Here is a 27908-nt window from a genome sequence, read left to right as displayed (position 1 = left end):
TGTAGGAGGAAGTTGCTCTTGTCTGATGATGCAGGTGTGACTATCACTAGTCCTCGCTTGCCCTGTTTTTATTGTAAAGAGAACTGTCTCTTCAATGTTGATTTCTACAAGAGTCAGGACTATTAGTTCCTTAATGGCTTCTCGGCATATGTCCAATGGTCTTAGAGCTCTAGTAGTCCCTTCCCAGACTATTTAAGGCAATTCTCAAGTGGGACTCAAAGAGTATTGTGCTGTCATAGATGCTTCAGTGCTGCTAATTGGTGTCATTTTTTTCTGTATTAAGGCTGCTGTTGAATTCACAACCGAATTGATTAATATCAGCTTCCCAGGATAATTTTTATTCCAAAATTAGTGGTATGGAGGCAGTGGTAATGGTTTTGAGCAGGGCCGTATTCAGCTTTGGCAGGCCCCAGAAATGATGTTTGGCCAGGGGCTGTAAAATAGGTATGTTATGAAGCCCATCCCGGGGCCCTTGAAGGCCCGGCTCCCGTAAAATGGTCCAAAAAAAACCGATCTGAGTACGGGCCTGGTTTTGAGTAGTAGTTACAATTACTGTTGGATTTTTTATTTATTTTAAACCAAATCCTTGAGGAAGTAGTATTGTTCATCAATGTTGACAGCAACAGAGACAATGTCTAGTTGGTCTTTGTACTTTTCCGCTAGAACAAGGGCTGTATCACCAGCCTACATCACTATTTCACAGTGGTTCTGAATGTACTTTGGGAAGTCATTAGTTAAGAGTATATACAGACTGAACATAGCCTTGTGGCATGCCTCTGCTCTCTAGTAGTTTGAATTGTACTTTTGTTACAGTGTTATTTGTAGCATGATTAAGTTCTACTATCTGTTTTCTGTTGCTTAAATAGCTTTTGAATCAGTATATTTCTTTATCCATGATTCCCATAATTTGCAGCTCTTTTATGATGATACTATCTAAACATTAAAACACGTTTCTTATGCTCAAGAATATACTTGTATACTTGTACTTGAATGTATCCTTCTAGTTTGTCAATTATGGTTTCAATTTGTTGGACTATTCCAGTTGTCGGTGATCTAATGTAAAACTATGTTGTCTCGGAATGAGGAGATGGTACCGTTTGAGGTAGTGCAGCATTCTGGTTAGCTCTTGGATTTTAGAAAACTTGAAAATCAGAGAAATTGGCTGATAACTGGTGGCTTCAACACATGCCCCATTTTTATATTTTGAGTAGTTTTACAGGTTTCAGCCTGATGGAAAAAGTTCACTGTAGCTGTGATTTATTTATAACAATCAGTGGAGTGCAGATTTCAAGTTTACGTTTGACCAATTTGGAAGAGATGTCATCCTCTCTTGTTGATATTTTCTGTTTTAAGATATTTATAATGATTTTTGTATTTGAAGTACGTGGTTTGGTTCTATTGTATGTGTTAGCAAAAATGTTATTCATGTAAATGGGATTTTTCTTTAGTTGAGTTTTCTCTATTCTTTCCCTTCTTTCATTGTTTACTAGTGGACCCGTGCTGTTCCGCAGTATTACTCGATATTGTAATTAGTGGAGGAGGGGGGCACACTTTAGTAATTGTTTATCTCGTCAAAGGAGAAAATAGTGTATGAGGAGTAACATACTTAGTCAAGAAATCATTTCTCATATTTGTAATGTTGCATGAAAAATCACACATCATAAAAAAATGCAATTGACATTTCGTTCCACTAATTCTACAATCGTTCTAATTTTACAATACATCCTTCCAAACCACATTGGATGCGAGCTGACCTTGAAGTTTAATATCTATCCTAACATTTTTGAATAATTTCCCGTGCGATAGGGCCACATGCAACTGACCATGACTAAACACTGGTTTAGGTAAGTATACTCTGACTCGGTCGATTGTTTGTCCCTGCGCCTTGTTAACTGTCATGCAGAATTGTCTCTTTGATAGGGAGTTGTCTTCGCTTTAATGAAAATGGAACAGTAGTGTCAGATGGTGATGGTCAATGAGAGGTAATCATTTTCTGTTGTCCAACCTGTCTATCAGTAATAATTTCCATATACAAACAGTTCTCAAATGGTTCTCAAACTCATGGGATGGTAAGCCAGTCATTTCAACCCTATCTAAGAGTTCAGCAGGAAATTGTAGCATTTCATTGTTATCTTCAGTTGTTAAAGTATTTACACTCATATAAGTTCTGCATGACCTGAAAGGAGGTCTCAAATCCTTTTATTGACCTCATCACAGTGCTCATTCTTAGGTGTCATAATGTTACTGCTTGAAAGGTATGAAGGAAGCATCAAGAGAGAATGATGAAATTTGACCATATATTTCACTCACTATATCTGAGTCTGAAATCGAGGACAAAGGCAACTCCACTAAACCGTTACCATTGGTAGGGTATTGACCATTACCAATTTCAAGCAGGAAGTTAGCAAATTCACATTTATCAGCATTAGCCCTCATATTTTCTTTTAGTTTGTAAACTTTGAAAAGAGACAATGGAGTTGAAAATTTAATTGAGCTCTGTATGTGTCTTAATAATAGCTGTATGAGCTAAAATCTTAAAACCCTTGCAAACAACCCCTTAAGTGAAAAAATCACAAAAAAAATACTTTGGTATGACATAAAAAGATGTAAGTATAGAGTAAGTAATATTTTATATTCTCTATAATAAGTATCAAATTTTTAACCCCCTTTCAACCCTTGAAAACTACCCCATAATAAAAAATTGTTAAAATTGTTTCTATAAAATGAAAAGGATTGAAATATTATTCCACACTCTCAAAAATGATTATCATAATCTTAAACTTTTCTACCCTTAAAACTACCCCTAAATTAAAACATATATATATATATATATATATATATATATATATATATATTATATATATTTAAAAATAATTTAATTTAGAGTAAAAATTTGCCATTTATTGAATAAAATATTTACAAATTATATAAAATTCACTCATATGTGTTATATATACATATAAGAACGTTGGTATATATTCATGCCTACGTTTCCAAAATATATGAGCCATATTATATATATATATGTATACACATCACAATAGTTTGGGTCTCTATTATACTGCGTACTTTCACATTGCACCAAATATTCACACTCCGAAATTTTCAGTTACTAAGTAGAAAAAAATATGATAAGTTTTTGGACCATAACTCCTTCAATTTTCATGCTATCACAATTTATAAAAAAACCATTGTAAAGGTAATTAAGAGAGCTACAACATCATTTATTGCAATATATAGTAAAAAACCATTTTCTAAAACGGTGAAGGGTTAAAGGGCTTAAGAGAGGCTGTGATTGAGCTGCCACGCGCTCTTTAAACCATCATATCTCCGTCAATTTTTGTTTTGACAGAAAAAAAAACTAAATTGTTTGTCAGAAAAATACCTTAATTGTTCATCCCTACACTTTTATACGTATCTGTTGTCATTTTTGAGATATCATGAAAAAAGGTGGTTTTTTTTTAATTTGAATTTTTTTTTATCGTGACTTTTTTTGAAACATATGTGTCGTGAAGCAGCCAAACTGATACAATCTATCAAACTCTTCATAATAAAGTTAATTCTAGGCGGAATACGATTAATTTTAGTTTTGGTGGAAATCGCACTTATGAAACCCATTGATTTAAAAGAAAAAAACATTAGATGCTCCTCTTATTTGCAATACAGCTCACTTATTTTACGTGCAAAAGACTTTTAATAGTGCTCATTTTAAAGCTTATTTCAAGCACCAGAAAACCCTTTTTTATTAGAATGCCTAAAATGCATCTGCTCGCCGCTAGATGGCATTGACCACATCGATTAAATTTCAGACAAAATAAAAAACGGCTTTGATCTTTAATATCTAGCTTAATATTGCACTTAGAATACTTTATAAAAAACCGAATTGTTCATTGTTTTACCTGCTACAATTTTATTCTTTATAAAATTTTGGATAAAACGTATATTTTTGGAGATATTTGCAAAAAACCGATGAAAAACGTGAAAAGATTGCGAATTTTCAATTGCCAATAACTTGAAAAGTATTGGAATTTTTGAAAAACTTTTTTGCTTAAAATTAGGCCTTCTATCGATATCCGAGGTTATTTGGAAAAAGAAAAATTCACCTCCGAGAAAGGATTGGCAACGGGTGGTTGCGGAGTTCAAATCATTTTCACTTTTAAAGTTAAGGGTAAGATGAACCTAATTCCAAAATTGTATGCAATTCGGTTCACAGTAAAAAAATTCGGAGCAATAATGCTTCAATGACTGCACTAAATGTGTTTAGTTATGGTCTTGCCATTATCTCTTCGCCTATAAAGTGGATAGCTTATTTCATTTTCTTTTGTTTCTTCAATTGGAAAATCTTTCTTACATTTTTCTTTTTTCATGCAAACACAGAAAGGATTGAGATGACCACAGGGTTCATGTACCATATGAGTTTTTAATAACTCATGAAGTTCTTTATTGGAAAGGTTGGGAATTTCAGCAAATAAAACTTTGTCAATGTCCTCTGGGTTCATAACCTTAAAATTTATCTTCCAAGATTAAAAGTAGGTGAATGTTTAGCAGTCCAGGTTTTTGGAATTCCATAGTGTACAAAAACGCTTTTCATTGTCCAAAGATCTCCACTTTACAAATTAGTCATATTAGTGCAGTCATTGAAGCGAAAAAATACGGTCTTAACTCCGAATTTTTTTATACTGTGAAACCGATTTGCATGAAATTTTGGAATTAGGCTCATCTTACCCTTAACTTCAAAAGTGAAAATGATCTGAACTCCGCCTATTATTTTTAAGGAGTGTAAACAACCCCTTAATGGAAAAATCGACATTGAGCCATTTTATCGCTAGAAAACATGTGTAATAGTAAGTGGTGAAATTTTTAAAGTGTTTTATATAACACAAGTAACCTCATATTACAATCATTTTCAACCCTTGAACATCTTACAACCCTTGCAAACAACCCCTAAATTGAAAAAAAAATCACAAAAAAATACTTTGGTATGATATAAAAAGATGTAAGTATAGAGTTAGTAATATTTTATATTTTCTATAATAATTATCAAATTTTTAACCCCCTTTCAAACCCTTGAAAACTACCCCTTGATAAAAAAATTGTTAAATTTTTTTTGATAAAATGAAAAGGATTTAAATATTTATTCCACACTCTCGAAAATGATTATCATATTCTTAGGCTTTTCTACCCTTAAAACTACCCCTAAATTAAAACAGTAAATACAGGGTGATTCATGAAGTTCTCCCCCAACTTCTACAGCACATTGTACTAGTAAAAATAATGAAAAAATGTTATATAAAACATAGGTCCGAAAACGCTTCGTTAGCGAGTTACAGCTAGCGAAAGATTTCGCCTGAATTCCTGGGTAAAGAGTAAAATAAAGCCATACTGAACTTTTGGAAAGGTTAATTAAGTAAGAAATATCGTGGATTCTTATGTATTTTTACCTGATGAAGCTAATAAAATAGGTTTCAGAACTGTACCTGTAGTAGTTTTTGAGGGATTCAGGGTTAAATGCAAAAAAATTGGGGCACGAAACAATGTTTTTTTTAAGTTTGATGTACAATAACTTTGTTAAATTGGTAATAAATACATAACATCAACGAACATTAATTGTAGAGAATTTAATTCTGAGAAAATTGACATAATCAAAGTCCTAAAATAAAACAGAAATAAGTACCAAAAAATCGATTTTATTCAGTATAATACATTACTAGCTGTAAAGAAATACCGTACGGTATTTAGTTAAAATAAAACAAAAACAAAATGTTTGTTCCTTAATGAAGAGATAAATTGAGAAAAACAAGATTAACTGTTAAATAAATTTGTTTGTAAATAAAAATATCATGTTTTATTACGTTGTATTTTTTTATAAAAATTTACATCAAATGTTCGAAAATAAATGGAGCAAACATTTTTCCCATTATTGTTTACTAATCATCGAAATGCAGTTTTTTGTTTTATTAATTTCTAAGTTGGCAACGCACGAATAACAGCTGATCAACAATGGTATTCTGTACTGTTACGTTAGAACTGTGTATTAGTGGTGTTTTGCAAGCTACAGCAGGAGATCGGGTTTCTGTGAATCGTGTTATTAAATACAATTTTTCTGTGAGTTATAATTCGATTGTTTATTCAGCGGAAAAAATGCCTTACTTATTTACATCAGAGGAATACGCTGATATGGTTTTTATTTTGGGTTACTGTAATGGTAATTCTAGAGCTGCTGTAGAAGAATATGAACTACGTTACCCTAATAGGAGGATTCCAGATACCAAAACAATTTCAGGAACTTTTCGTACTCTTCGGGAAACAGGATCACTACCAAGTACTAGAACCAATTATGAACGAGCTGTCCAACTTGATGATGATGTTGTTATTAATGTTGTTCATCGCAGTCCAGGTGTAAGTACACGACGTATTTCTAGGCGGATAGGAGTTTCGCAGTCAACGGTGTGGAGGTCACTTAATCGAAACAAATTTTATCCGTTTCATAAACAAAAGGTTCAACATCTACAGCTAGGGGATGGTCCGCTTCGCTTGGAGTTTTGCAACTTTTTGAATATTAATAATCAACTCTACAAGCGTATTTTGTTTACGGATGAGGCACAATTCACTCGAGATGGTGTCAATAACTTGCACAATGAACACTCATGGGCAGAAGAAAAATCCACATGAGGTAGTGGAACAGAACTTTCAACACCGATTTAGCGTCAATGTCTGGTGTGACCTTTTGCACACAATCGGCTGATTGGACCTTTCATATTACCTGGACGCCTAAATGCTGAGTTCTATTTGCATTTCCTTCAAGAAGAGTTGCCGCAGCTGTTAGAGAATGTTCCTTTACATCTCAGACAAAATTTGTACTTCCAGCATGACGGAGCACCTCCCCACTTTTCACGTGCCGTTTCTGCTAACTTAAATCATCAATTTCCTGGACACTGGATTGGTCGTGGAGGGCCTCACCCTTGGCCACCAAGATCACCAGATCTATCTCCATTGGATTATTGCATCTGAGGATGGATGAAAGACATTGTATACAAGACAAAAGTGAATTCTCGTGATGAATTAATTGCCCGTATTATGGATTCGGCTGTGCAGATACAGGGAAGTCCTGAAAAATTAAGAAAACGCAACAAAAGCAATACAAAAACTTGCTGCAAAATGTATTGATAATGATGGCCTCATTTTCGAAACATCTATTATAAAAAAGGTGCGTACGGTTGGCCCAACCTGATTAATTTTGCTTAAAACTAGTAATGTATTATACTGAATAAAATCGATTTTTCGGTACTTATTTCTGTTTTATTTTAGACTTCATTATATCAATTTTCTCAAAATTAAATTCTCTACAATTAATGTTTGTTGATTTTAATGTATTTATTACCAATTTAACAAAGTTATTGTACATCAAACTTAAAGAAACATTGGTTCGTGCCTCAATTTTTTGCATTTAACCCTGAATACCTCAAAAAACTACTACAGGTACAGTTCTGAAAACCTGTTTTATTAGCTTTATCAGGTAAAAATACATAAGAAATCCACGATATTTCTTACTTAATTAACTTTTCCAAAAGTTCAGTATGGCTTTTTATTTTACTCTTTACCCAGGAATTCAGGCGAAATCTTTCGCTAGCTGTAACTCGCTAACGAAGCGTTTTCGGACCTATGTTTGTATAACATTTTTTCATTATTTTTACTAGTACAATGTGCTGTAGAAGTTGGGGGAGAACTTCATGAATCACCCTGTATATATGATTACATATTATTTAAAAATAATTTAATTTAGAGTAAAAAATTGCCATTTATTGGATAAAATATTTACAAATTATACAAAAATTTACTCAAATATGTTATATATACGTATAAGAAAGTTGGTATGTATTCATGCCTACGTTTCCAAAATATATGAGCCATATTATGTATATATATACACATTACAATAGTTTTGGGTCTCTATTATACTGCGTACTTTCACATTGCTCCAAATATCACAGTCCCGAAATTTTCAGTTACTAAGTAGCAAAAAATTATGATAAGTTTTTTGACCCATAACTCCTTTAATTTTTATGCTATCACAATTTATAAAAAACCATTGTAAAGTTAATTAAGAGAGCTACAACATCCTTCATTGCAATATATAGTAAAAAACCATTTTCTCAAACAGTGAAGGGTTAGAGGGCTTAAGAGAGGCTGTGATTGCGCTGCCACGCTCTCTTTAAACAATCATATTTCCGTCAATTTTTGTTTTACAGAAAAAATCAAAAAATCCAAATTGTTTTTCAGAAATATACCTACATTTTTCATACCTACACTTTTATTCGTATGTGTCGTCATTTTTGAGATATTATGAAAAAAGGTGGTGTTTTAAAAAATTTGAAATTTTTTTTAATCGTGACTTTTTTGAAAAATATGTGTCCTGAAGCAGCCAAACTGATACAATCTATTAAAATCTTCATAATAAGTTGATTCTAGGTGGAATACGATTAATTTTAATTTTGGTGGAAATGGCACTTATGAAACCCATTGAAAAAGAAAAAAACATTAGATGCTCCTCTTATTTGCAATACAGCTCACTTATTTTACGTGCAAAAAGACTTTTAATAGTGCTCATTTTAAAGCTTATTTCAAGCACTATTTAGAAAGCCTAAGCACTGCTCGCCGCTAGATGGCATTGACCACATCGATTAAATTTCAGACAAAATAAAAAACTTTGATTTTAATATCTAGCTTAATATTGCAAAATACTTTATAAAAAACAAAATTGTTCATTGTTTTACCTGCTACAATTGTGTTCCTTATAAACTTTTCGATAAAACGTATATTTTTGGAGATATTTGCAAAAAACCGATGAAAAACGTGTAACAATTGCGAATTTTCAATTGCCAATAAACTTGAAAAGTATTGGATTTTTCGAAAAACGTTATAGATGATTTTTTGCTTAAAAATTAGGCCTTCTATAGATATCCGAGGTTATTTTGAAAAAAATAAATTCACTCCCGAGAAGGGGTGGCAACCACCCCCAGGGTGGTTGCGGAGTTCAAATCATTTTCACTTTTGAAGTTAAGGGTAAGATGAAACCTAATTCCAAAATTTTATGCAATTCGGTTCACAGTAAAAAAATTCGGACCAACAATGCTTCAATGACTGCACTATATCAATTCTTCCATTTTAGCTTGTAAAACTTGTACCACAATGTCTGGCCTATTATTTGGTGTCTCCAAAGAATGAATACTATCAGTCATTTCAGACCATTTAGGATTGCAAGTAAATGTTATGATGATGTCTGGATTGCCAAACTTTCTCACTAATGCCTTAGCATCTTGGTAATTCTGCATCATATTTCTTGGACTCCCAAAAAAGCTGAAGGCAGAACTACAATCTGACATACTTTCAACTTTTCATGCTCAGCCCTCACACATAAAGCATCTGTTAAGCGTATGTATGTTTCTACATGCAATTTAGTTTGTTTCATTCAGGTGTACTTCAGTCTATCCCATTCAATACAGCAGTAATAGTCCACAAAAAGTTGTTGAGTAAGTTCTGCAGCATTTATTATTGGATTAAATTCACCTGCAGGACCATTTTCTCTTACTGCAATTCTATATCAAACATATTCTCATAATATAGTAAATGTCTTTTGAATTTTAGTTTGACGCACACCTTGAATTGGCATATTTCTGTGCTAACCAGTTTCGCCACATGGCCAAATCAAAGTGCAGCACATAGGATCACAATGCATACCATTATCTATCTTTTGTAAATCACCTGCTCTTTCATAAACAGTTATGTGTCTATGAGAAGGAGGTGCTCCATCAGCTGTTTCAAACACTGCACTGACCGCAGCATTCCAGAAATAGTAGGATCATTATAAAGCTGCTGATATCCAAATGGATTATGGTAGAATCGCATAGCAAAATTTAATGGTGAACAATTTTCTATAAGTATAAGGGCTTTAGGGCTTTTTCCTCTACAATTTTCTGATGCATGGTTTTGTATGAATGGACATAAGGATTGAATTTACTAAGCAGATCATTCAAGTTGGTAAGTGTCTGTTTGGCCAAATGTTTGTAAGTATCATGTGACATTCTCATTTAATTAGCTTTGGCAAAATCAAGAATATATAACAGACCATATGAAATACTTTGGGAATCATCAGGATATAATGGATGATAAACCATGCCATTGATTCTAAAGGGATGAGGACCATAGTTAAGAAGTAAATCAACTTTAGAACCAAATGAAATTGCATTATTATATTGGTGTATATTGTCTCTGAAATTTGTAGATCTTTCATTATTACCAGAGAACAACTCTTTCATATCTTTAAGAGTAGTAGAAGATGGAAGTTTCATTTTTCCATCATAGCAACAGAGAGTGAACTTTCCAGCTGTATTCTTATCAGGTTTGAAATACAATGCTGAGCAATTCTGACAAACTCCCATAAGACGACCTACAGAGTAAGGACTGACATCTGGATTAGCATCAGACCCTGTACACCTTGGAGTACATTTACACTTCTTATCACAACTAAATACTCTGCTCTCTCACTCTTTTTGGGCTTTGGCCTTTACCTCACGGCTGCCAGTCAGAGCGGCCTTACCGTTAGTCCTCTTAATGTTAGGATCAACAACTACAGAACTTATATCAAGTGTTTTCCTCATAGGTGTTCTAGAACTATCCTTCAGGACACTGCAATGCCCATTATCTCAGTTTCCAGAGAATAGCAAGTCATGAATAGTTCCTCCAAAACCATAATTATCAATTATGTCACCATTTTTCTGAAAAACTCTAAACAAACAATTTGAAAATAGCTCACTCACAATCTGAAGTTCAGTATGTCCTGCATACTGGCCATTGGCACTCATTATATGTTTATAATCAGTCACATTTTTAATACTTTGCCCATATGTTTCATCCCCAACAGTAAAATTTTTAAATGCATGCCACTTCTTAGCAATGTGGTCAATAGCAGTCAAACGGACCTCATAGTGTCTATCTTCACCGAATAAACAATGAGAGATTGCCCGAAATTAACATTTACCATCACCCATAGTGCGAATCACTTAAAAATTGTTGATGGTTGAAGAATCATACATCATTAAATTGAGATTAGCTGTTGGAGGTACCAATCATCCTCTATTACAATAAGAGTGATAACATGTCATCAAATCAGCATCATCAGGAGCTTGTCTTTTTCTTGTGGTTAAATGTCATTAAATTAGTTCCTTCACTCTGCAATTTCCATTTTCTTGCTTGTTCTTTAATTTTGCATTATCAGGGGTCCTTTACTTGATTCATTTTTGGCTGGTGTTGGATAGCGACTAGGTCTGATTCCTGGATGGTAAGATTTGCTGCACTCTGTAAACTGAAGGGATATGCTGAAAACATGTTTACCAGGTCTGTCAATTTTTATTGACTGAGGTGTGTTTTCCTAGTGGGGTTTTGTTCAGTGTTTGCTTATTAACCAGCCAGTTTTTGAGTTCAGCTTTGTCTATTTGCTTCAGAGAGGGGTTTTCTGGGTTTGATCACCAGGTCAGCCAAATCCTTTCTTAGTTTTTTAGAGAAATTTATCTGGGTTCAGATGTTGTTCTCTCAAGAATGGTTCCTTCCTTCTTGGTGTACAAATTTTTTGATTTCACAGTGAAGATTTTCATGTTTGAGCTAATACCTGCTTCCTTATTATCACTGGAAGCGTTTGAAGTTGCAATAACAAAATCTTTAACATATTTATCGAATTATCTTGTTTTTTATTTAAACAAGTAAGAAAGATTTATATTTAGGACTTCAAGCAACAGATATTGGGAATGAAGTTCAGATGATGGAGTAGTCTGATTTTACCTATTATCAAATTTTCTATAATTTATTATTATAATTAATTTTAATATAATCTCTAAATATTTTGCCACGTTTACTGTCATGTTCTTCAAAAATGTTTTGGTTATTTATTCATAACTATGTTTCTGTATCAAGCTGAGCATAGGTTTCTGCAAGTTTATTTTGTAAGGTTTCGAGTATTTTGCTTCATTAATTCTTATCTTTGATTTTTTCTTCAACTGGCCAGCTTTCAGTATAATGATTTATTTCTTTAAAGCACCATTGTCATCAAGTAAAACAAAGCTTATTTTGGCAGCCATTCCTAGCTTTTCTGCTTCACTGTCTGTGTTAACAAAGGATTATTTTCAAAGAGACTTTGTTCCAATTCTTTTAACAAGTTGTTTGCAGAATCAGGATCATTAACGGTTATACATTGTGATGTGTTTATGGAAAAGTTAATTTTAAGTTTAGAGATATCTTGAAAAGTTAACTTACATTTTGCCCATTTCCAGTCCTTCACATGATGATTTAAGCTTCTACAACTTTTGTCTGACTGGTACAATTTGGCAGTCAGCATAGAACCACTTATTACATGTGACTGTACATTTATCCCTTAATATTTGACGCCAATAGCACCGATGCCACATGGATATTTAGTATACATTTCAATGTATTATGTTTATAATAAGATTCTGATTCTTTGCAGCAGAGGACAGTTTTAATCTAGAGCAATATGATATATTCTGGTTGGATAGAAGCATAAAGTAATGGAGTTTAATTTCATGTGATTAAACTTGATAAGCTATTAATTACTGTACAATATAAATATTTAATCTGATTTGGATGAAAACAAATTTGTTACATTCAGTTAAGATCTCATACATTTCCAGATTAAACTTGATAAGATATTAGTCATATAATAAATATTTAGTGTAATTTGATTAAAAAACAAATGGTTTGATTAAAAGCTCATTATATTGCCAGATTAAATTTGATTAATCAGTCATCAAACTTCATTAACCCTGATCAAATAAAATCTTATTGAGTTTGATATTTCTTGAATAATTTTAACTTATCTTTATCAAAATATATGGGTTGACATCAAATTTCATCAAATTTTAATAGGATGTAATTACATTTTAGTAAGACCTGATATAACATTTTCATATTATCACCTGTAAATCTGATCATAAACAAGACCGATGTTTTTCCTCATGAGAAGAGAGTCGAGGATGTTGCCACAACCAAGAACAGTTGGTGGTTGAGGTAGTCCTCGACTGCTCCAGTAGCTGTACTTGTATTTGAACCACAGATAGACCATGGTGAGGATGGTCACCAACACCAACAACACTGTCTCCATCTGTCTGCAGGGCATCAGTTGAGGATATTAAAATATATTTCTAGTTTTATATTACTTATACCGTATACTACTGAATAAATTGTTACTATTGTTACCAATAAATAAAACAGAAGAAGAATAACAATATAAAATAGAATAAAAGCTGTCAGCAACACTGCAACAACAAAATCAACATACTTTGCTCTATTTGAAACACACATACGATATGGCATAGCTATCTTGGGAGGAACATCTCAAGGGTACCTGCAAAGAATTCTGTGTCTTCAGAAGCAAGTGATGAGGATCCTAAATTGCCTGGGACCAAGAGACACCTGCATAGGATCTTTTACAGACCTCAGAATTATGACCGTGATATTCCTTTATATCCAGGAAGTTATATTACATATTGATGGGGAAAACTTTCCTCGAGCAGCCGACCTCCATGACTACCGCACCAGACATACTGCAGACTACCGTCTACTGGCACACCATGTCACACTGTACCAAAAGAAACCGTCATATGCAGGGCAGAAGCTGTTCAACCTACAGCAGAAATGAAGATTATCACAAGAAAGAGATTAAAGAAATTGCTGACTGAATGGCTGACTTTAAGGCCCTTTTGCACTGAATACCTGCACTGGAAAGATTAAAAAACCTTGCATTTTAACTTTATAAACAACTATATTTATATACTCTTGTGTAAACAGTATTATTGTACATATTACAGACATGAAATTATTGTAAATTGACAAGATACATTTCTCAAAGATATTGTAATAAAGAGTTTTTTATTTCTTATTACAAATAATATTAATATATGTATTCATATAGATGTGTTAGGTTGCTAGTTTGTTAGAATCTAGGTAAACAGTTTCAGTGTGGATCATACCCTTTTTTGATAAAAAAAATGCAAATGTCAAATTTTTCTGTTCTTAATGAGAACAAAACAGCTTGCACCAATTTAATTTGTCTATAACACTGAAGCTATTGTGTATAGTAAATTAATTGGTTTTGTAGATGGTTAACAACATTTCAGCTTTCATTTAACAAAGTTTGTAATACAAATTATTAGGGTCAGTTTATGTCTTTACTGTTTTAACATTTGCAAAGTATAAAAAGTGTATTATTATAAAAAAATTAACATTATTACAGTTTGATGTACTTTCCATCTTCATTGATAGCTCAACACCACTATAAAAACATTAAATTAATAACTTTCTTGATTCTGATTATTAAAAGAACAGTATATAATCCAATTCTTGAGGTTTTGTTAAAAACCCATTATTAAAATTCTTAAGTTTCAAAATGTCACAGTTTTAATTGGTCTGTCTTTGTTTTATTGCTTATTGTACCGGTAATGATCATGATTATTGTAGGTCAGTTCGTAGTGTTGTTTCATTAGTAATCCTTGAAATTTTGTTACTGTATATAGCTCTAAAATTTTCAAAAATAAGAAAAGGATAAATAACATATTTGTTATAACAACAGACATTTGTTTAAAACTAAGTTATTTCAACAAATTTGTTCATTCTGAGCATATCTTAAAGAAATGTATTATTGTATTTTATGGCATGGTGATATATGATTTTTATGGAAACCGATTTTTTCACCTATAGGCTATATTCACTGTGTGTTTTTACAATACTCTTAGAAAAAGTCTCGTAAAAACAAAAACCCAAAAATGGCACATAAGATTCCAAAAATCGTGTTTACAGTATAAAATGTAGTTGCAATAGGAAATATATAGGCAAGACAAAAAGACAATTACACGTAAGGATACAACAACACAAAGAAACATGAGAAAGGGTCTCACAGAAAAGTAAAAAATTGCACACCATTGTTGGTCTAAAGGCCATCATATGAATTGGGATGAAGTCAACATAATACTTCGGGAACCTCATTTCTTTAAAAGGAAGTTTATCGAGGCTACATACATTAAATTGGCAGACCAACCAATCAGTCAGCCATCAGTCGAGATTAGGCCGCTTTAGTTGCCAATTCTGAAGATGAATTTAAAAGAAAACCAAAAGTATCAAACAGATTAGATATTTGTAATAAACCAATTTGTAGTCACAGTATGGTTTTATGCTCATCTAGCATGAACTAACAATGAAGAAAGGCCCACTCCTATTCCCTCCTTTTTTGCCACCATCTTGTTTCCACTGTGACTTGCCATTTACTATTGGCCTCTAGTCAGTCGTAGGTGGTTGGTCGACAAATGCAGCATATTGTGACCTTTATTCTGTAGTTCAGTTTCAATAATTAGTGTTGTGTTTAGTTTTTATTAAGTGCATGTTTTAGAGTAAGTGAAGTCGAAACACAACATGGTGGTTGTGATTCCTGACTTATGCATGTCACAAAGCATTGGTATGATTTTTTTACTTATTTACCTAAAGAAAAGATCAGATAGTAGATCTCAAAACGTAACGTTACTGATTTTTTGTGTCACTGAACAATGGCAAATGTCCAGAAAAATCCTGTTTCCATCACAATCCTACCATTCTGGATTAAACAATTATTGAAAGTATCCGTATTTGCCATTTTAACTACATATTTTGTAACCTTTAAATGAAAATTTCTTGAAAATTTGGTTTTTGGTATTTTTAGTTCTGAACAATTTATCAATTAATGCAAATGCCCTTCTTTAAAAGTATGTTTTAAAGAATACATCATTACATAATTTATATATATATATATATATATATATAATATAATATAATACCTACTAGATATTATAGTATGTGTTTTAAATATAGCAGATATTTAAAATTGTGTAATTATATTAATGATGTGATTTGATTTATACTAAATAAATTAATTGCATCAAGAACTTAAGTAGAGCATACATGAGTAATATTTAACATTTCAGATAATACTAGCGGACCCGGTGCGCTTCGCTGCGCATTTCAATAAGTTTCCCGCGGCTTCGCACGCAATTTCCCGTTGAAAACAGTACACTATATTCACTTATTCATTTTCTATCACATTCTAAACATTGCTGAGATAATTGATAGTCGTTCCTTCGTGAGCTTCTTGGGCGCATTATGAAGGTATGTACCACATTCCTGATACTTCTGTCAAAAAAAAAACAACTAAGGTTGATTTTATAACATTCTTTATATTTGTAGCCAACGTAAGATAGTATTTATGATATCTGCATTGCTCTTCTGATCAAGCATGAGCATGGTTTATATTAAATAAATATTGCAGTTAAAGGTGAATTTTTACGTCAAATTTGAATTGTATTATCTGGATAGTAAAGTCTATGTTTAACAGTGATTGCAGAAACAGTTTAAACAAAATTTGTCGTTTCTCTTAAGCTTACTCTATGCTTTAAAACTATAAGTGTAGTAATTAAATTATATATAAATATATTTTTTGTCGCATTATATATGTTTACAAAGAACAGCTGATTAAAAATTTGAAAAGACTCTTTCACTTAATAACATATGTTTGCTGCAATGCATTTCTTACGGGTATTTCTGTAACCAGTGGGGCGGAATCCTGAATCGGGAAAGGGATAAAAAGTATCCTATAACCTTCTACAGATCAAGACGAACAAATTAAAAAAAAAATTAGGCGAATCCGTCCAGCCGTTTGTGAGTGATGCTGTTACACACGAACAGTTTCATTTTTATATAATAGATTAAAAAAGTACATCAACATGCATGGCACTAAAATCATATGATTGGTATTGTTTGTAGTACACACAGACATATCCGTCACACATTCACAAGATCTATTCTTTCACCTTAATCAGGGTCTCATTTGTAAATTGGCTCGGTGTGCCTGAATCCAGGGGGTGTATGAGATTTTAAGGATTTTTGGGGAACAAACAAGAAATTATATTTAAGACACACCATTAAAAAGTGTGCAGAGTCAGCTGAATCTGAACCAAAAAAGTGTGCAGAGTCAGCTGAATCTGAACCATGATTTTATAAATACAAAACTTTCCATTACAAATTGTAAGTACTACAGTGTGTGTGTGTGTGTGTGTGTGTGTGTGTGTGTGTGTGTGTGTGTGTGTGTGCATGCGTGCGTGCGTGTGTGTGTGTGTGTGTGTGTGTGTGTGTGTGTGTGTGTGTGTGTGTGTGTGTGTGTGTGTGTGTGTGTGTGTGTGTGTGTGTGTTAAAGGATGAAGGCACACATCACTCTTTGATTAATTGACAAAGTCTGAGGGACAGGAAAATTTTATTTCTGTCTGTTCATATGATATCTAGAAACAAACTGACCCTGAGCTTAAAATATTGCATGATGCTTCATTTATATATTAGCAACACTGAATTATATATTAGCAAATATATTTTACTCTGTTTTAATCAGTAACTATGATAACAAGAAAATATCAGTATAAATAAATTATAAACAAACTGAGAATAAGCATATGAGATTTTACTTGTGACATCTTATTCATAGAGTAAAGAGAAAAAAGTTTATTGTTTGAAGTCAGTGATAAGATTTGTTTTCAGAGCACTCTTGTGTACCCTCCATGACTCACCGGACTGATACTATTTAACACTGCTATGAAACCTGTCTTAATGAACATAAATGTGAATGTGTCAGTGACAAGATTTGTTTTCAGAGCACTCTTGTATACCCTCCATGACTCACCGGACTGATACTATTTAACACTGCTATGAAACCTGTCTTAATGAACATAAATGTGAATGTGTCAGTGGCAAGATATTTCAAGAAAGATTTCATCTATAGATTATTTTAAAATGTGCATGAAACTTAGTTTGTTACATAGAAAATAATGAGTTCTATATTCTATATCTCTCTTCTTGTTTTGTTCTTGTGAATAATTGTCTGTCCATCTCCCTGTCCGCAGAACATCGCAAGAATGTAATAAGCTATAGATTTGAAAGTTTGCAAGAAAACTCAGTGAAGCAGTTATGCGACATGTGGTGTGTCTTACTCCTATCTTCCAATTTTCATGAAAGCTTTTTCTTTTTCATGAAAGGTGTGAAAGCTTTTTCTACACCTAGTGGAAAGCGTTCAAAACAGCACCACTTAGATTTGGGAATTGGAAGGGAGCAATGTTCATCTGAAAATATCCACAAAAAGTTGGTGATTAAGTAGCTCAAATTGACATAATTACTTTGTTTCAACATCAGAGATAAATAGACTACAAAATATAATGTAATCTAAGTTAAGAGCTATTCTCATTGTCTCATCAGATGCACAATTTTGGTTCTCGCACAGACATTTTTGGATATTTTCAGACAAACATGACTCCAGATTCCAGGAGTCAAGTCTGTGACAACATCAAGTTCCAAACACTGCACTAGGCGGAAGGTTAACTGGATCTAAACTCAACATTCACGGTGACTGAACTCTTCCCACCATAGCTACGTTATGTGGTCAAAATATCCATTAAAATACACCTACTTCATCTCAGACTATTGTCAATTACTCTTATCATCCAATCATACTGCCAACATATACTGTCAAAATGTTATATTACCTTTTACACAATACAATACAATGACTTAAGAACAGTGGCAACATTCAGTTAATTTGTAATGTTTATAAATAAGATTAGTTTTTGTTGAACTTTACTCTACATTGGCTGCATTAAAAATCAATATTATTATTTGTAAAGTATTGAAATACAACTAAAATGCTTTGAGATTGTTCCAGATAAATATTAAAAATCATACATAAACTTATCCAGAAAGAATTTAAGAAAAAAACTACTTACTAGTTCTGCGGTCTGCTCGTATCAGATGAAGTTCTTTCAGTGTAGAATGCAGTGCAAGTAAAGTCTAACGTCTAATGTCATCGTCCTTCAATCAATTTAGATTGTTAAGTAAGTCAAGTGAGTTGCAGATTACAAAATATGGTACATCCAAATATATGACTTCAATAGAGAGAGATACATGTACCATATTGTCTTAATCACATGTCTTACTTATATATTTTGATTGTATGAGATTGAATATGATTTTTTTTTTTTAGTGGCCACTCTATTTTAACGATTTTAAGTGTTGGTTAAAAAGGTTTTATTAACTTTTTCAAATTAAATTCATTGAGTTGCATTCAGATTTTTTTATTTCAGATGAGTTGCACAGTCCAGCCTTTTTGTTACACCCTGTATGTATGTGTGTATACCTGTATGAGTAGATATAAATATGGGGTTTCTAGACCACTTTTGGGTGCAACAGAAATTCAATATAAATTCTTGTTCAATGTACCATAAATGAATCTGCAAATCACGAATGAAAAATAACCGTATCTATAGCGGTTTGCTTCTAATTTCTTAAACTGTTTTAATGAAAATCTTCGAAATCTTGATGAAAAATCTTTATTCTACAAAGTTAATTGTAACACATTCTTTATCTTTTATTGTCTTCTTTCCAGTAACAATCAAGTGTAATTTATCATTTTTATTCAATTCTTTAATCTTTTTTTCACCTAAATGATTTAAAAATCTATTAGGCAAATGTACTTTGAATTCTTCCAATTCTGCAATGATTGTAAACCCGAATTTATCTTTAATTTTCTCCAATTTCAAAATTCTGTATTTCTTATTTTCTTCTAATTCATTCATCTTCTTATATTCTTTATATAGTAGATCGCCTACTATATTCAAATCTTTCAAAAACTCCATTTACATAGAATAAAATGTATATATGGAAATAATGAAATTTGCTAACTTTAGCTGGAGAAGTCGAACGAAAGTGGGCAAATTTCTTCACTTCACGAGGTTCATTATTTATCTTTTCCAAGTGTACTATAAAATCATTGAGGATTTCTGGCTTAAATTCGTAGACAAACTCAACATCCAGATAATGAAAAAATACAGGTAATATCTTTTCATAATAAATGTGTGTATTGATATCTACAAACCAAATGTATTCTTCGAAAAGCACATTAATGTGTTCAATGGTTCTAAGAGGTAAGTAAAAATTTTGATTCTTTTTTCTAAGTTCTGTAACAAATTTGTTTGTTTTGCACTTCCATTTTCCAATTTTCTAATCAGATTATTTAAATGTGTTAATTTGTTTTTTCTTTTCTTAGGTTTAGGTTTTTCATACAATATCAGATGACAATCATTACAAACAAAATATCTTTTATCAATAACTTCTCCCTTATTATGACATTTGTAACAGTTGGCAATATACACTTCATTCATTTATTTAAAAGATTTTTTATTATAAATGGAAATTATGGAACTAACTCTGCCGAGATATAAATTTTTCAGCGCAAATGTTTATGTTTATTTCAACTACTGAGATAAAAAGAAATGATTTTATTTTATTATTCCACTATTTAGGATATTATGTTTACGATTGTAAAGATTATTACGGAAGAAATCGTAATTTTTCATCAGCGAAAGAGTATATTTTTGAAGTTGTAGAAGGAATGAAAGAGAATAACATGAACATCATCAATTATTGTTAAAGACAAAAAGAATGATTGTATCTTTGGTGTAGTGTTGTTAGTATGCGTGTTTTTGCACTTTGGATTCTCATATCTACTTCTACTTATTTATTGCCCTGCACTGCTACTGTCCAACGTTTATAGTTAGGAGCATTCTTCGGGTCTTCGATATTTTTTTTTTTATTTTGTGTAGATTTTGAGTGAGAGAAGCAATCTGGGGAACAATGTCAGGTGTTTGTAAGTGTAATGATGTATTAATGAATGATTGTAAACTCTTGGAGCAATTGGAAAATTCTTTAAATATTACTAAATGTTAATAAAAACACTACTTTTTTCCAAATTTTTTTATTTTTTGGACGAGGCCTTTCGAAACCAAAGGTTTCATCTTCATTTGTGGAGCTGCCTGAAGATGAAACCTTTGGTTTCGAAAGGCCTCGTCCAAAAAATAAACAATTTGGAAAAAAGTAGTGTTTTTATTAACATTTAGTAATAATTAATGAATGATGTTCAATGATAATGAATGTAATGAACGAATTAAGGAATAGAAGGAATCAAGGAATTAAGGAATAGGGTAATGGTTTGGCAAATGGTGCACCAACCACAGTTGTTATTACTCGGCTTGTTCTATAGTCATTACACTATGACCACTGGTGTAAAGCCTTGTCCCCAACCACTGAACAACAACTATGTCCTCAATAAATAGCACGCCCGAGGCTCTGGGATTTGATCCCAGAACCTCAGGCTATGAAGGCAAACGTCTTACCAACTGAGCTACGAGAGTCTCGAAGTCTATAAGCTAAATCTCTGCTATATAAGTTGTTCTCACTTTTACAACAAGGAGCGCTAGTTTATAAATTCATTAATAATTTTATATTTCCAAAACTACTTATCCGATTTTAATGAAATTTGGTACACATAAAGTAAATACTTAACTCTTTCGATTTAACTTATCCATAAGGGTGATATCATCCCCTATTTCTTAATATTCAGAGAAAAATATAAAAATTATCGGAAAAATCCTAAAATTCAAAAACAAGCGAGTTCTACTTAAAATTTCATGAAAATAACAAAATTTTAAAAATAAACCTCAATCATCCCTTATCTTAATACTCTTATATCTTGAGAACTATTGGAGGTTTTTTGATGAAATTTGGTATATAGATCAATAAATATTAAAGTAATTTTTTTTATATCATCACTTCTGGTCCAACCCTTAAGATGACCTTGGAGTAGTTCTTTCCTAATATCGTCCCTATTTTTCAAAAAATTTTTATATAATTTAAAATCAATACTTTTATCAATGTCTTTAACAATTCAATAAAGTTTTTAAATTATCCGATGAATAATATAGAGAATAAGACGATTTTTTCAAACAATTTACTGGATTTCTCTAATGTCATTCTTAATTATGTCATATTCAAGCAATTTTTCAGAGACAACAACAACATAACAAATCACATTTGTAACAGCATTTTGAAAATCCATTTTGATAATTATATCGTTCTTTGAACCAGAAATATTTGTCAAACTCTTTGTTGTATCAATGACATAAAGGGTCTATTTGCTATAAATTCTTTGGGATTGTAATACATTTCCATATTTTTGTAGTAAACTTTATTAAAATCTTGATACATCTGATACATAATTCTGAAAAGACCTCTGGAAATGTTTAAATTTTGTAATTCATCTGGATAATAAGAACCATTCAATTTTACTCTAATATTTTTTACATTCAAACTATAGAACTTTGAAGAATTTTTTTCTTGATTGTTCTGTCTATCTGTTTGAAAACCAACAATAATGAACTTAGAATTGAATATACCGTATTTCTATAAATATTTGTAATATTGAACGAATAAGTTGTTCCGGAAATATCTTTTTGCTCAATACATTGCCAATCTAGAAAATTAAACTTAATGTTTTGACTTTTTTTAATTTCATCAATCAACCTAATTTTACTCGTGGTTTTATAATCAATCATGGGAACTCTAATGAAAAACTCGTTAATTGTAATTTTTCCATCAACTGGCATATCATTTCCAGAAAAATTTAAAATGAATCATCATAACCGTCTAATCTATTAAATCTGTTGTCTATGTTTTCAAAAGTGTTATTAAAATCTTATTTAAATTTATTGAAGTTATCCGTTAATTTATCAAAATTATATTGATGAGTAGCACATATTCTATTAAGCGTTTCACCATTTATTTCGAAGGTTTCATGAATATCATCTTGAAATGCTTGAAAATCATGCTCAATTTTTATAACTTTTTCATTAATTTTGTCAATGTTCTATAGATCTTTTACTTCTTTCTTCAAGTTTTTCATAGACTTCTGTTGTAAAATCTTTAACATGTTGTTTATGATTCTCATAATTTTGGCTTAGTTAAGCAAACATTTTAATATGATATTTGAATTGGTCTTTTACAATAACATCAAACAAATAAATTCCCCTACTAACGCTGCTAAGTCTTTTTCCTTTAAAATCTAAGGCATTTTTAACATTCGGATCATTTAAATCAACAATATCAATGTTTTCTGATAATTTTAGAGGTTTTAAAATTTGTTCTTTAACAACAACATCATGTTTGTCAATACCAGGTCGGACACCAACAATTCTTTTCTTATTAGCTAAACTAACATAACTCTTTTCAACTTTGATCGCATCAGTAATTTTATCAGCTTTTTCAAAATGAGACATTAAATTGGTAAATATTTTTTCTGCACCGTTTTCAAATTGTTTTTCAATTTTTTTATTTTATCAGCACCTTCATTTGAAATCATGAAATTTGCAATTTTGTTATCATATTCTGCTTTAAAATCTTCAATTTTTATATCAATGACACCCGAATCTGGAAGGATTTGCAATAAAATTTCTAACTTGTTTTCAAACTCATTTCTGAAACTATCAAAATTCAAACTATTAACTTTATTTCGAATAATTTCATCTACATTTTGAATACTTACATTGTAATTTGTGTTTCAAATACATCAAAAATATTTTGTGAATCCATATTTTTGTAAAATTTGTTAACAACTTCTTTAAAATCTTTACCATCAGTCAACTCATTCAAAACAAAAAAACATAAATGACCACAAATTGGGGGATCTTTATAGTCTTGAATTTGAGAATCATTATAATAAACGTTTTGATTTTTTTCAAATATTGGATCAATGCTCTCGGTGGTTTGTCCTCAATTCTTCCATACGAATCAAAATAATATGCATTCTTATCAATTTTATAATAACAAATCCAATGCGTTCCACTTCCCATAATCTAGTCTAAATTCACAATTCAACATTCAAACTTCTTAACTTTTTCAGGTAATGTATCACGCACGAAAATTCCTCTAAAATGTTTAACGTTTTTGCAGATTTCTTCAAATTCCCCGAATGTTAATGGTTTCATTTCAATTTTTTTTTTGTTTGATTTCACGTAATTCAAAGCTTTTTCATCTTCCAGATCCTGTAACATCTTCCAACTCTTTATCTAACCAATTTAAAATGTTTCGAACAATAGGAATCACGTCTTTTTAACAATTGGAGCAGCTTTTCAAACATATGGAACAACATTTTTAACAACTGGAATATTATCTCCAAAATCTAATAAATCATCAAAAGTCCACCATTTTTAAGTTCTTTTAACTAATTATAAGAAAATTCTATTCTGATTCCTTTTTTGATTTTCTTATGTTTTTCGAGTTTATTGTATTGTCTATTCGTTAAAAATATTTTATCTTCACCATTTTTTAGCTGGTCTATTTTAAATTGAATACGGGAGAGCGGGGCTATTTTAAGGGAGAGTTTGTATTACTCAGCTATTGATTGAATTGAAATTATATTACTATAAACAACATATAATTTGATTCATTGGGTTCTAAAAGCACACAAACATTTTGGAATTACTTCACTTTTTACAATTTAAAATTAGAAATAAAAAAAAGTGCCATTGTACGAAATAGCCCCTAGAGTCGGGGCTATTTCGTACAGTAGGTGGGGCTATACTGTACAGTTGAATAGCATCAGTTTAGGGTGGTAATAGTATTAGTGCAATATAATATTGTACAAAAGACTGTTTATTATATTATTATTATTTCATGTAAGGGAATGAGTTGTATCAAAAACTTAAAAGAGAACAGACATGATTTTACACATTAAGCGAGGTACATAAATCACAAAAAAAGTTGTCAGCAGACTCTGATGCACTGCAAGCCGCATAGATCCACCCTGCACATGAGCAGCACCTAAACCAGAGCTCGTTGTCTTTGTCTCCACACAACATGCAGACATCCTTTGAGCCGGAAGCTTGTCTTAAGGATCCTTTTTCAATTAATGACATTTTTGGGTCCTTGTCATCTAACTCATCGTCTTGGCAAATATCTTTCATGTCAGGAAGATTGTCATCTGATGACGAGTCCTCAAATTTAATTTTTCTTCAGCTGTTATATTTCCCAGATTCTGTTTTCTTGGATGTAGGCCGAAGTCTTTTAGGTTTAGTCTTGCTTTGTTTTGATGTTTTATGCTCTTTCACTTTAGCTCTTAATTTTTCTTGCAGTTATTGAATTGTTTTCTTAAGTTCTTTTATTTTTGCAGACTCTTCCAGTTGTGATTTATTTGGGGACTTAGTAAAGAGGTGTGGGACATATAGATTTAAATGATACTGCATTCGATTGAGGTGGAGTAGGCAAAAGCACTGTTGGTGCATTCTGCAGAGATACATCTTTTTCTTTATTTAAAGTTAAGTCTTCGTCTATATCCATATCTATGTGGGCTGAAGTTGGACTGTTCTCGACTCCAGAGACTGAAGTATCCCTTGAACCCATGCCACTAGGAATATCTCTATCTTCTATAACTGGCATTCCCAGTTCAACCTCTAATCGCACTGCAAAATCCTCTTCTGGATCAAGAGGAAATATTCCAGCCGACGCAAATCCACTTACACCTTTTGCTATATTGGCAACCTTAACATATGCATTATTGAAAACAGCAGCTATATCATAAGGGGTTATTTTCTCATGATGATGTGACCTAAGAAAATTATCACATTCCTTATTGAATGCCGCTTTCAGACTGCTGTAGAAAGTAATGTCTAATGGCTGAAGGCGATGTGATGAGTGTGGTGGTAGTAGTGTTACTATGATTATTCCATTCTCTTTGCAAACATTGTACGCTGATAAAGTAGTATGGGTTTTGTGATTGTCCATTACAGGGAGAACAGGCTGCTCTTTAGTTGGCTTGGCATGGAGAATAAAATGGTGTAACCAGATGGTAAACAATTCTTCAGTTATCCATCCGTTGTTACTACAGTGGTAAATTTGGTGGGGTCCTCCTTTTGTCAAATTAGGGCTCATTCTTTTGCGAGGGAAGATGAACATCGATGGAATGTATTCTCCTGCAGCGCTCATTGCACAGCACAGAGAAATATTTTTCCCATGTTCCCAGTAAGTAACAGCACCCAACTGCTTAGCACCTTTAGGACCAAGAATTTTTCCTGGTTTTTGGACTGTAGAGATCCCTGTCTCGTCAAAATTGTATATCCTACTGGCTATAAACTTGTGTTTATCCATTTCAAGTTTCAGGTTGGCGTAAAAAAGATCAACTTCTTCTTTATTGAATGTGGTTATTCGACTCATACTTGTGGCCTCTGGTTTTAGAATACTGGTTGCTGGATTTCGCATCAAAAATCCCGTGAGCCAATCTTGTCCTGCTAATTTAAAAGATTTGTCAAATTTGTTTGGAATTTCATTATTCTTAGCATATTCAAATACTAAACGACGGAGCTCAACAGATGAAATACCATAAAACATTTTAGCCAAAAGTAAAACTTGTTCTGCAATTTCATGTTCTTGTTCCTTTGTGAATACAGGTTTATGCCCTAAAGGTAACTTTGTTGAGTCACGAGTCTTAAGTCTATCGCTCAATGTCATAACTGGAATGCCGTAAGCTCTGGCTGCCTCTCTTAATTTTTTGGTGTTATTTACTACATCATCAATAGCTGCCCTCATTGCTTCCTCCGTCCATTTGGCTCTTTGGGCTGTCCTTTGATATTTTCGAACCATCTGCAAATAAAGCTTTTTTTATGGCTAACAAGTTAAATATATTTAGTTAAGCTTACATTTTGAAAAAGAATACAAAACTATAAAATTTGTGAATTTTCTCCATAAACTACAATCTATTAATATTGCCATAAAAAACCGTTAGGGGCTAACTCGTACAGTTACGGGGCTAGACCTTACAGGGGTGTACGGTTTAGCCCCATCTTGTACCACGAGTAATGTTAGTAACCTAACCTCAAATTCCGACAACTAACCAACCATTGTTAAATATTAAAAGACAGCTTAAGATAAGTAGTTTCTTATAATCCTACAGTTACTAGAATATTAGATAAGGTTCTTCACCTACCTCTTATTTTGTAATGCTCCAAAACTATAAGAAAAACAGTAAAAACATGTTTTTTCAACGACACAGTTTTGTTATCAGGTACCTAGCAACCAAATTCAGTCCTGTGCAAATTTGCGCTGTCTGCCGCTAGGATGCAGCAGCACTTGTCAGACACTTCTATCTTGAAATGAAGACGCAAAATCTGGGTGTACGGTTTAGCCTCACTGTACGGTATAGCCCCGCTCTCCCCTACTAACAGGTATTTTCTTTTTAAAGGCAGATTTTATTTTTTCTTTCTGATTTGTACTAAAATTTACGTTCACAGATTGTTTCTCCATTTATATAGCTAAAATTTCAAGTTCTCTTTGATTCCCTTTCCTAGTTTTCTTTTTAAAAACATTGCTCCAGCTGTTGGAAGAGCAACAAATCTCTCACTTAAACTACGTAGCATATTTTAAAAAAATCGATCCATTGCCTTATCTTGTAAACTTTTATCTGCAATATGCCTAGAATTTGTGTCTCTATGTTTTGCATAAAAAATATCGTGTTCCATTGCAGCTTGATCTAATTTATTTATACCGGGATCTCCTCGTTTTAGTCTTTTTTCAAGCTTTGTCCCAGGCCCCAGATATTGATAGCCTGGTAGGCTACGTGTAATTCAAAAGGTAAATTGTTGATAAAATCATTCAAAAGCCCACTACCTTCAATCATAGATGAACTTATTGCTGGTAATTTGTTTTAAATATTTAATTCCATCAGGTTTTTCAATCATTTCATCAAGTTTGTTCGAAATAAAATCTTTAATCCCTTTCTTTTCATTCAAAAAATTGTTATTTTCAGCCTTTTCTTGAGCATAAATATAATTAATAATTCCATCAAGTTTTGTCAAATCATCGATATATCTGTATTCAATCTTATTATCACTGTATTTTCTTACACCAGATCCTTCGATTTGTTTTTCCCAAATTGGTTTAATTAAATTCATATATTT

General features: G+C 32.1%; 1 protein-coding gene across 3 annotated transcripts in view; it reads right to left on the bottom strand.

Moving 5' to 3' along the window:
* The window catches only part of LOC124364652 (probable cytochrome P450 28a5), a 79938-nt gene that overhangs the window by 23367 nt on the left and 28663 nt on the right, over positions 1 to 27908 (bottom strand). For 2 of the 3 annotated variants that reach the window (XM_046820282.1, XM_046820281.1), the window contains exon 2: positions 12987 to 13175. In XM_046820282.1, the coding sequence (XP_046676238.1) occupies positions 12987 to 13171 (185 nt within the window). In that variant the 5' untranslated portion in view covers positions 13172 to 13175. Of the gene's footprint in view, positions 1 to 12986; positions 13176 to 18854; positions 18872 to 27908 lie in introns of those variants that run through there. The other variant, XM_046820283.1, reaches the window with a different exon arrangement.

The sequence above is a fragment of the Homalodisca vitripennis genome, chromosome 6, assembly GCF_021130785.1.
Source record: "Homalodisca vitripennis isolate AUS2020 chromosome 6, UT_GWSS_2.1, whole genome shotgun sequence".
Lineage (NCBI taxonomy): Eukaryota > Metazoa > Arthropoda > Insecta > Hemiptera > Cicadellidae > Homalodisca > Homalodisca vitripennis.
Note: the sequence above shows the minus strand (reverse complement) of the source record. Positions and strands in the feature narration are given on the sequence as shown.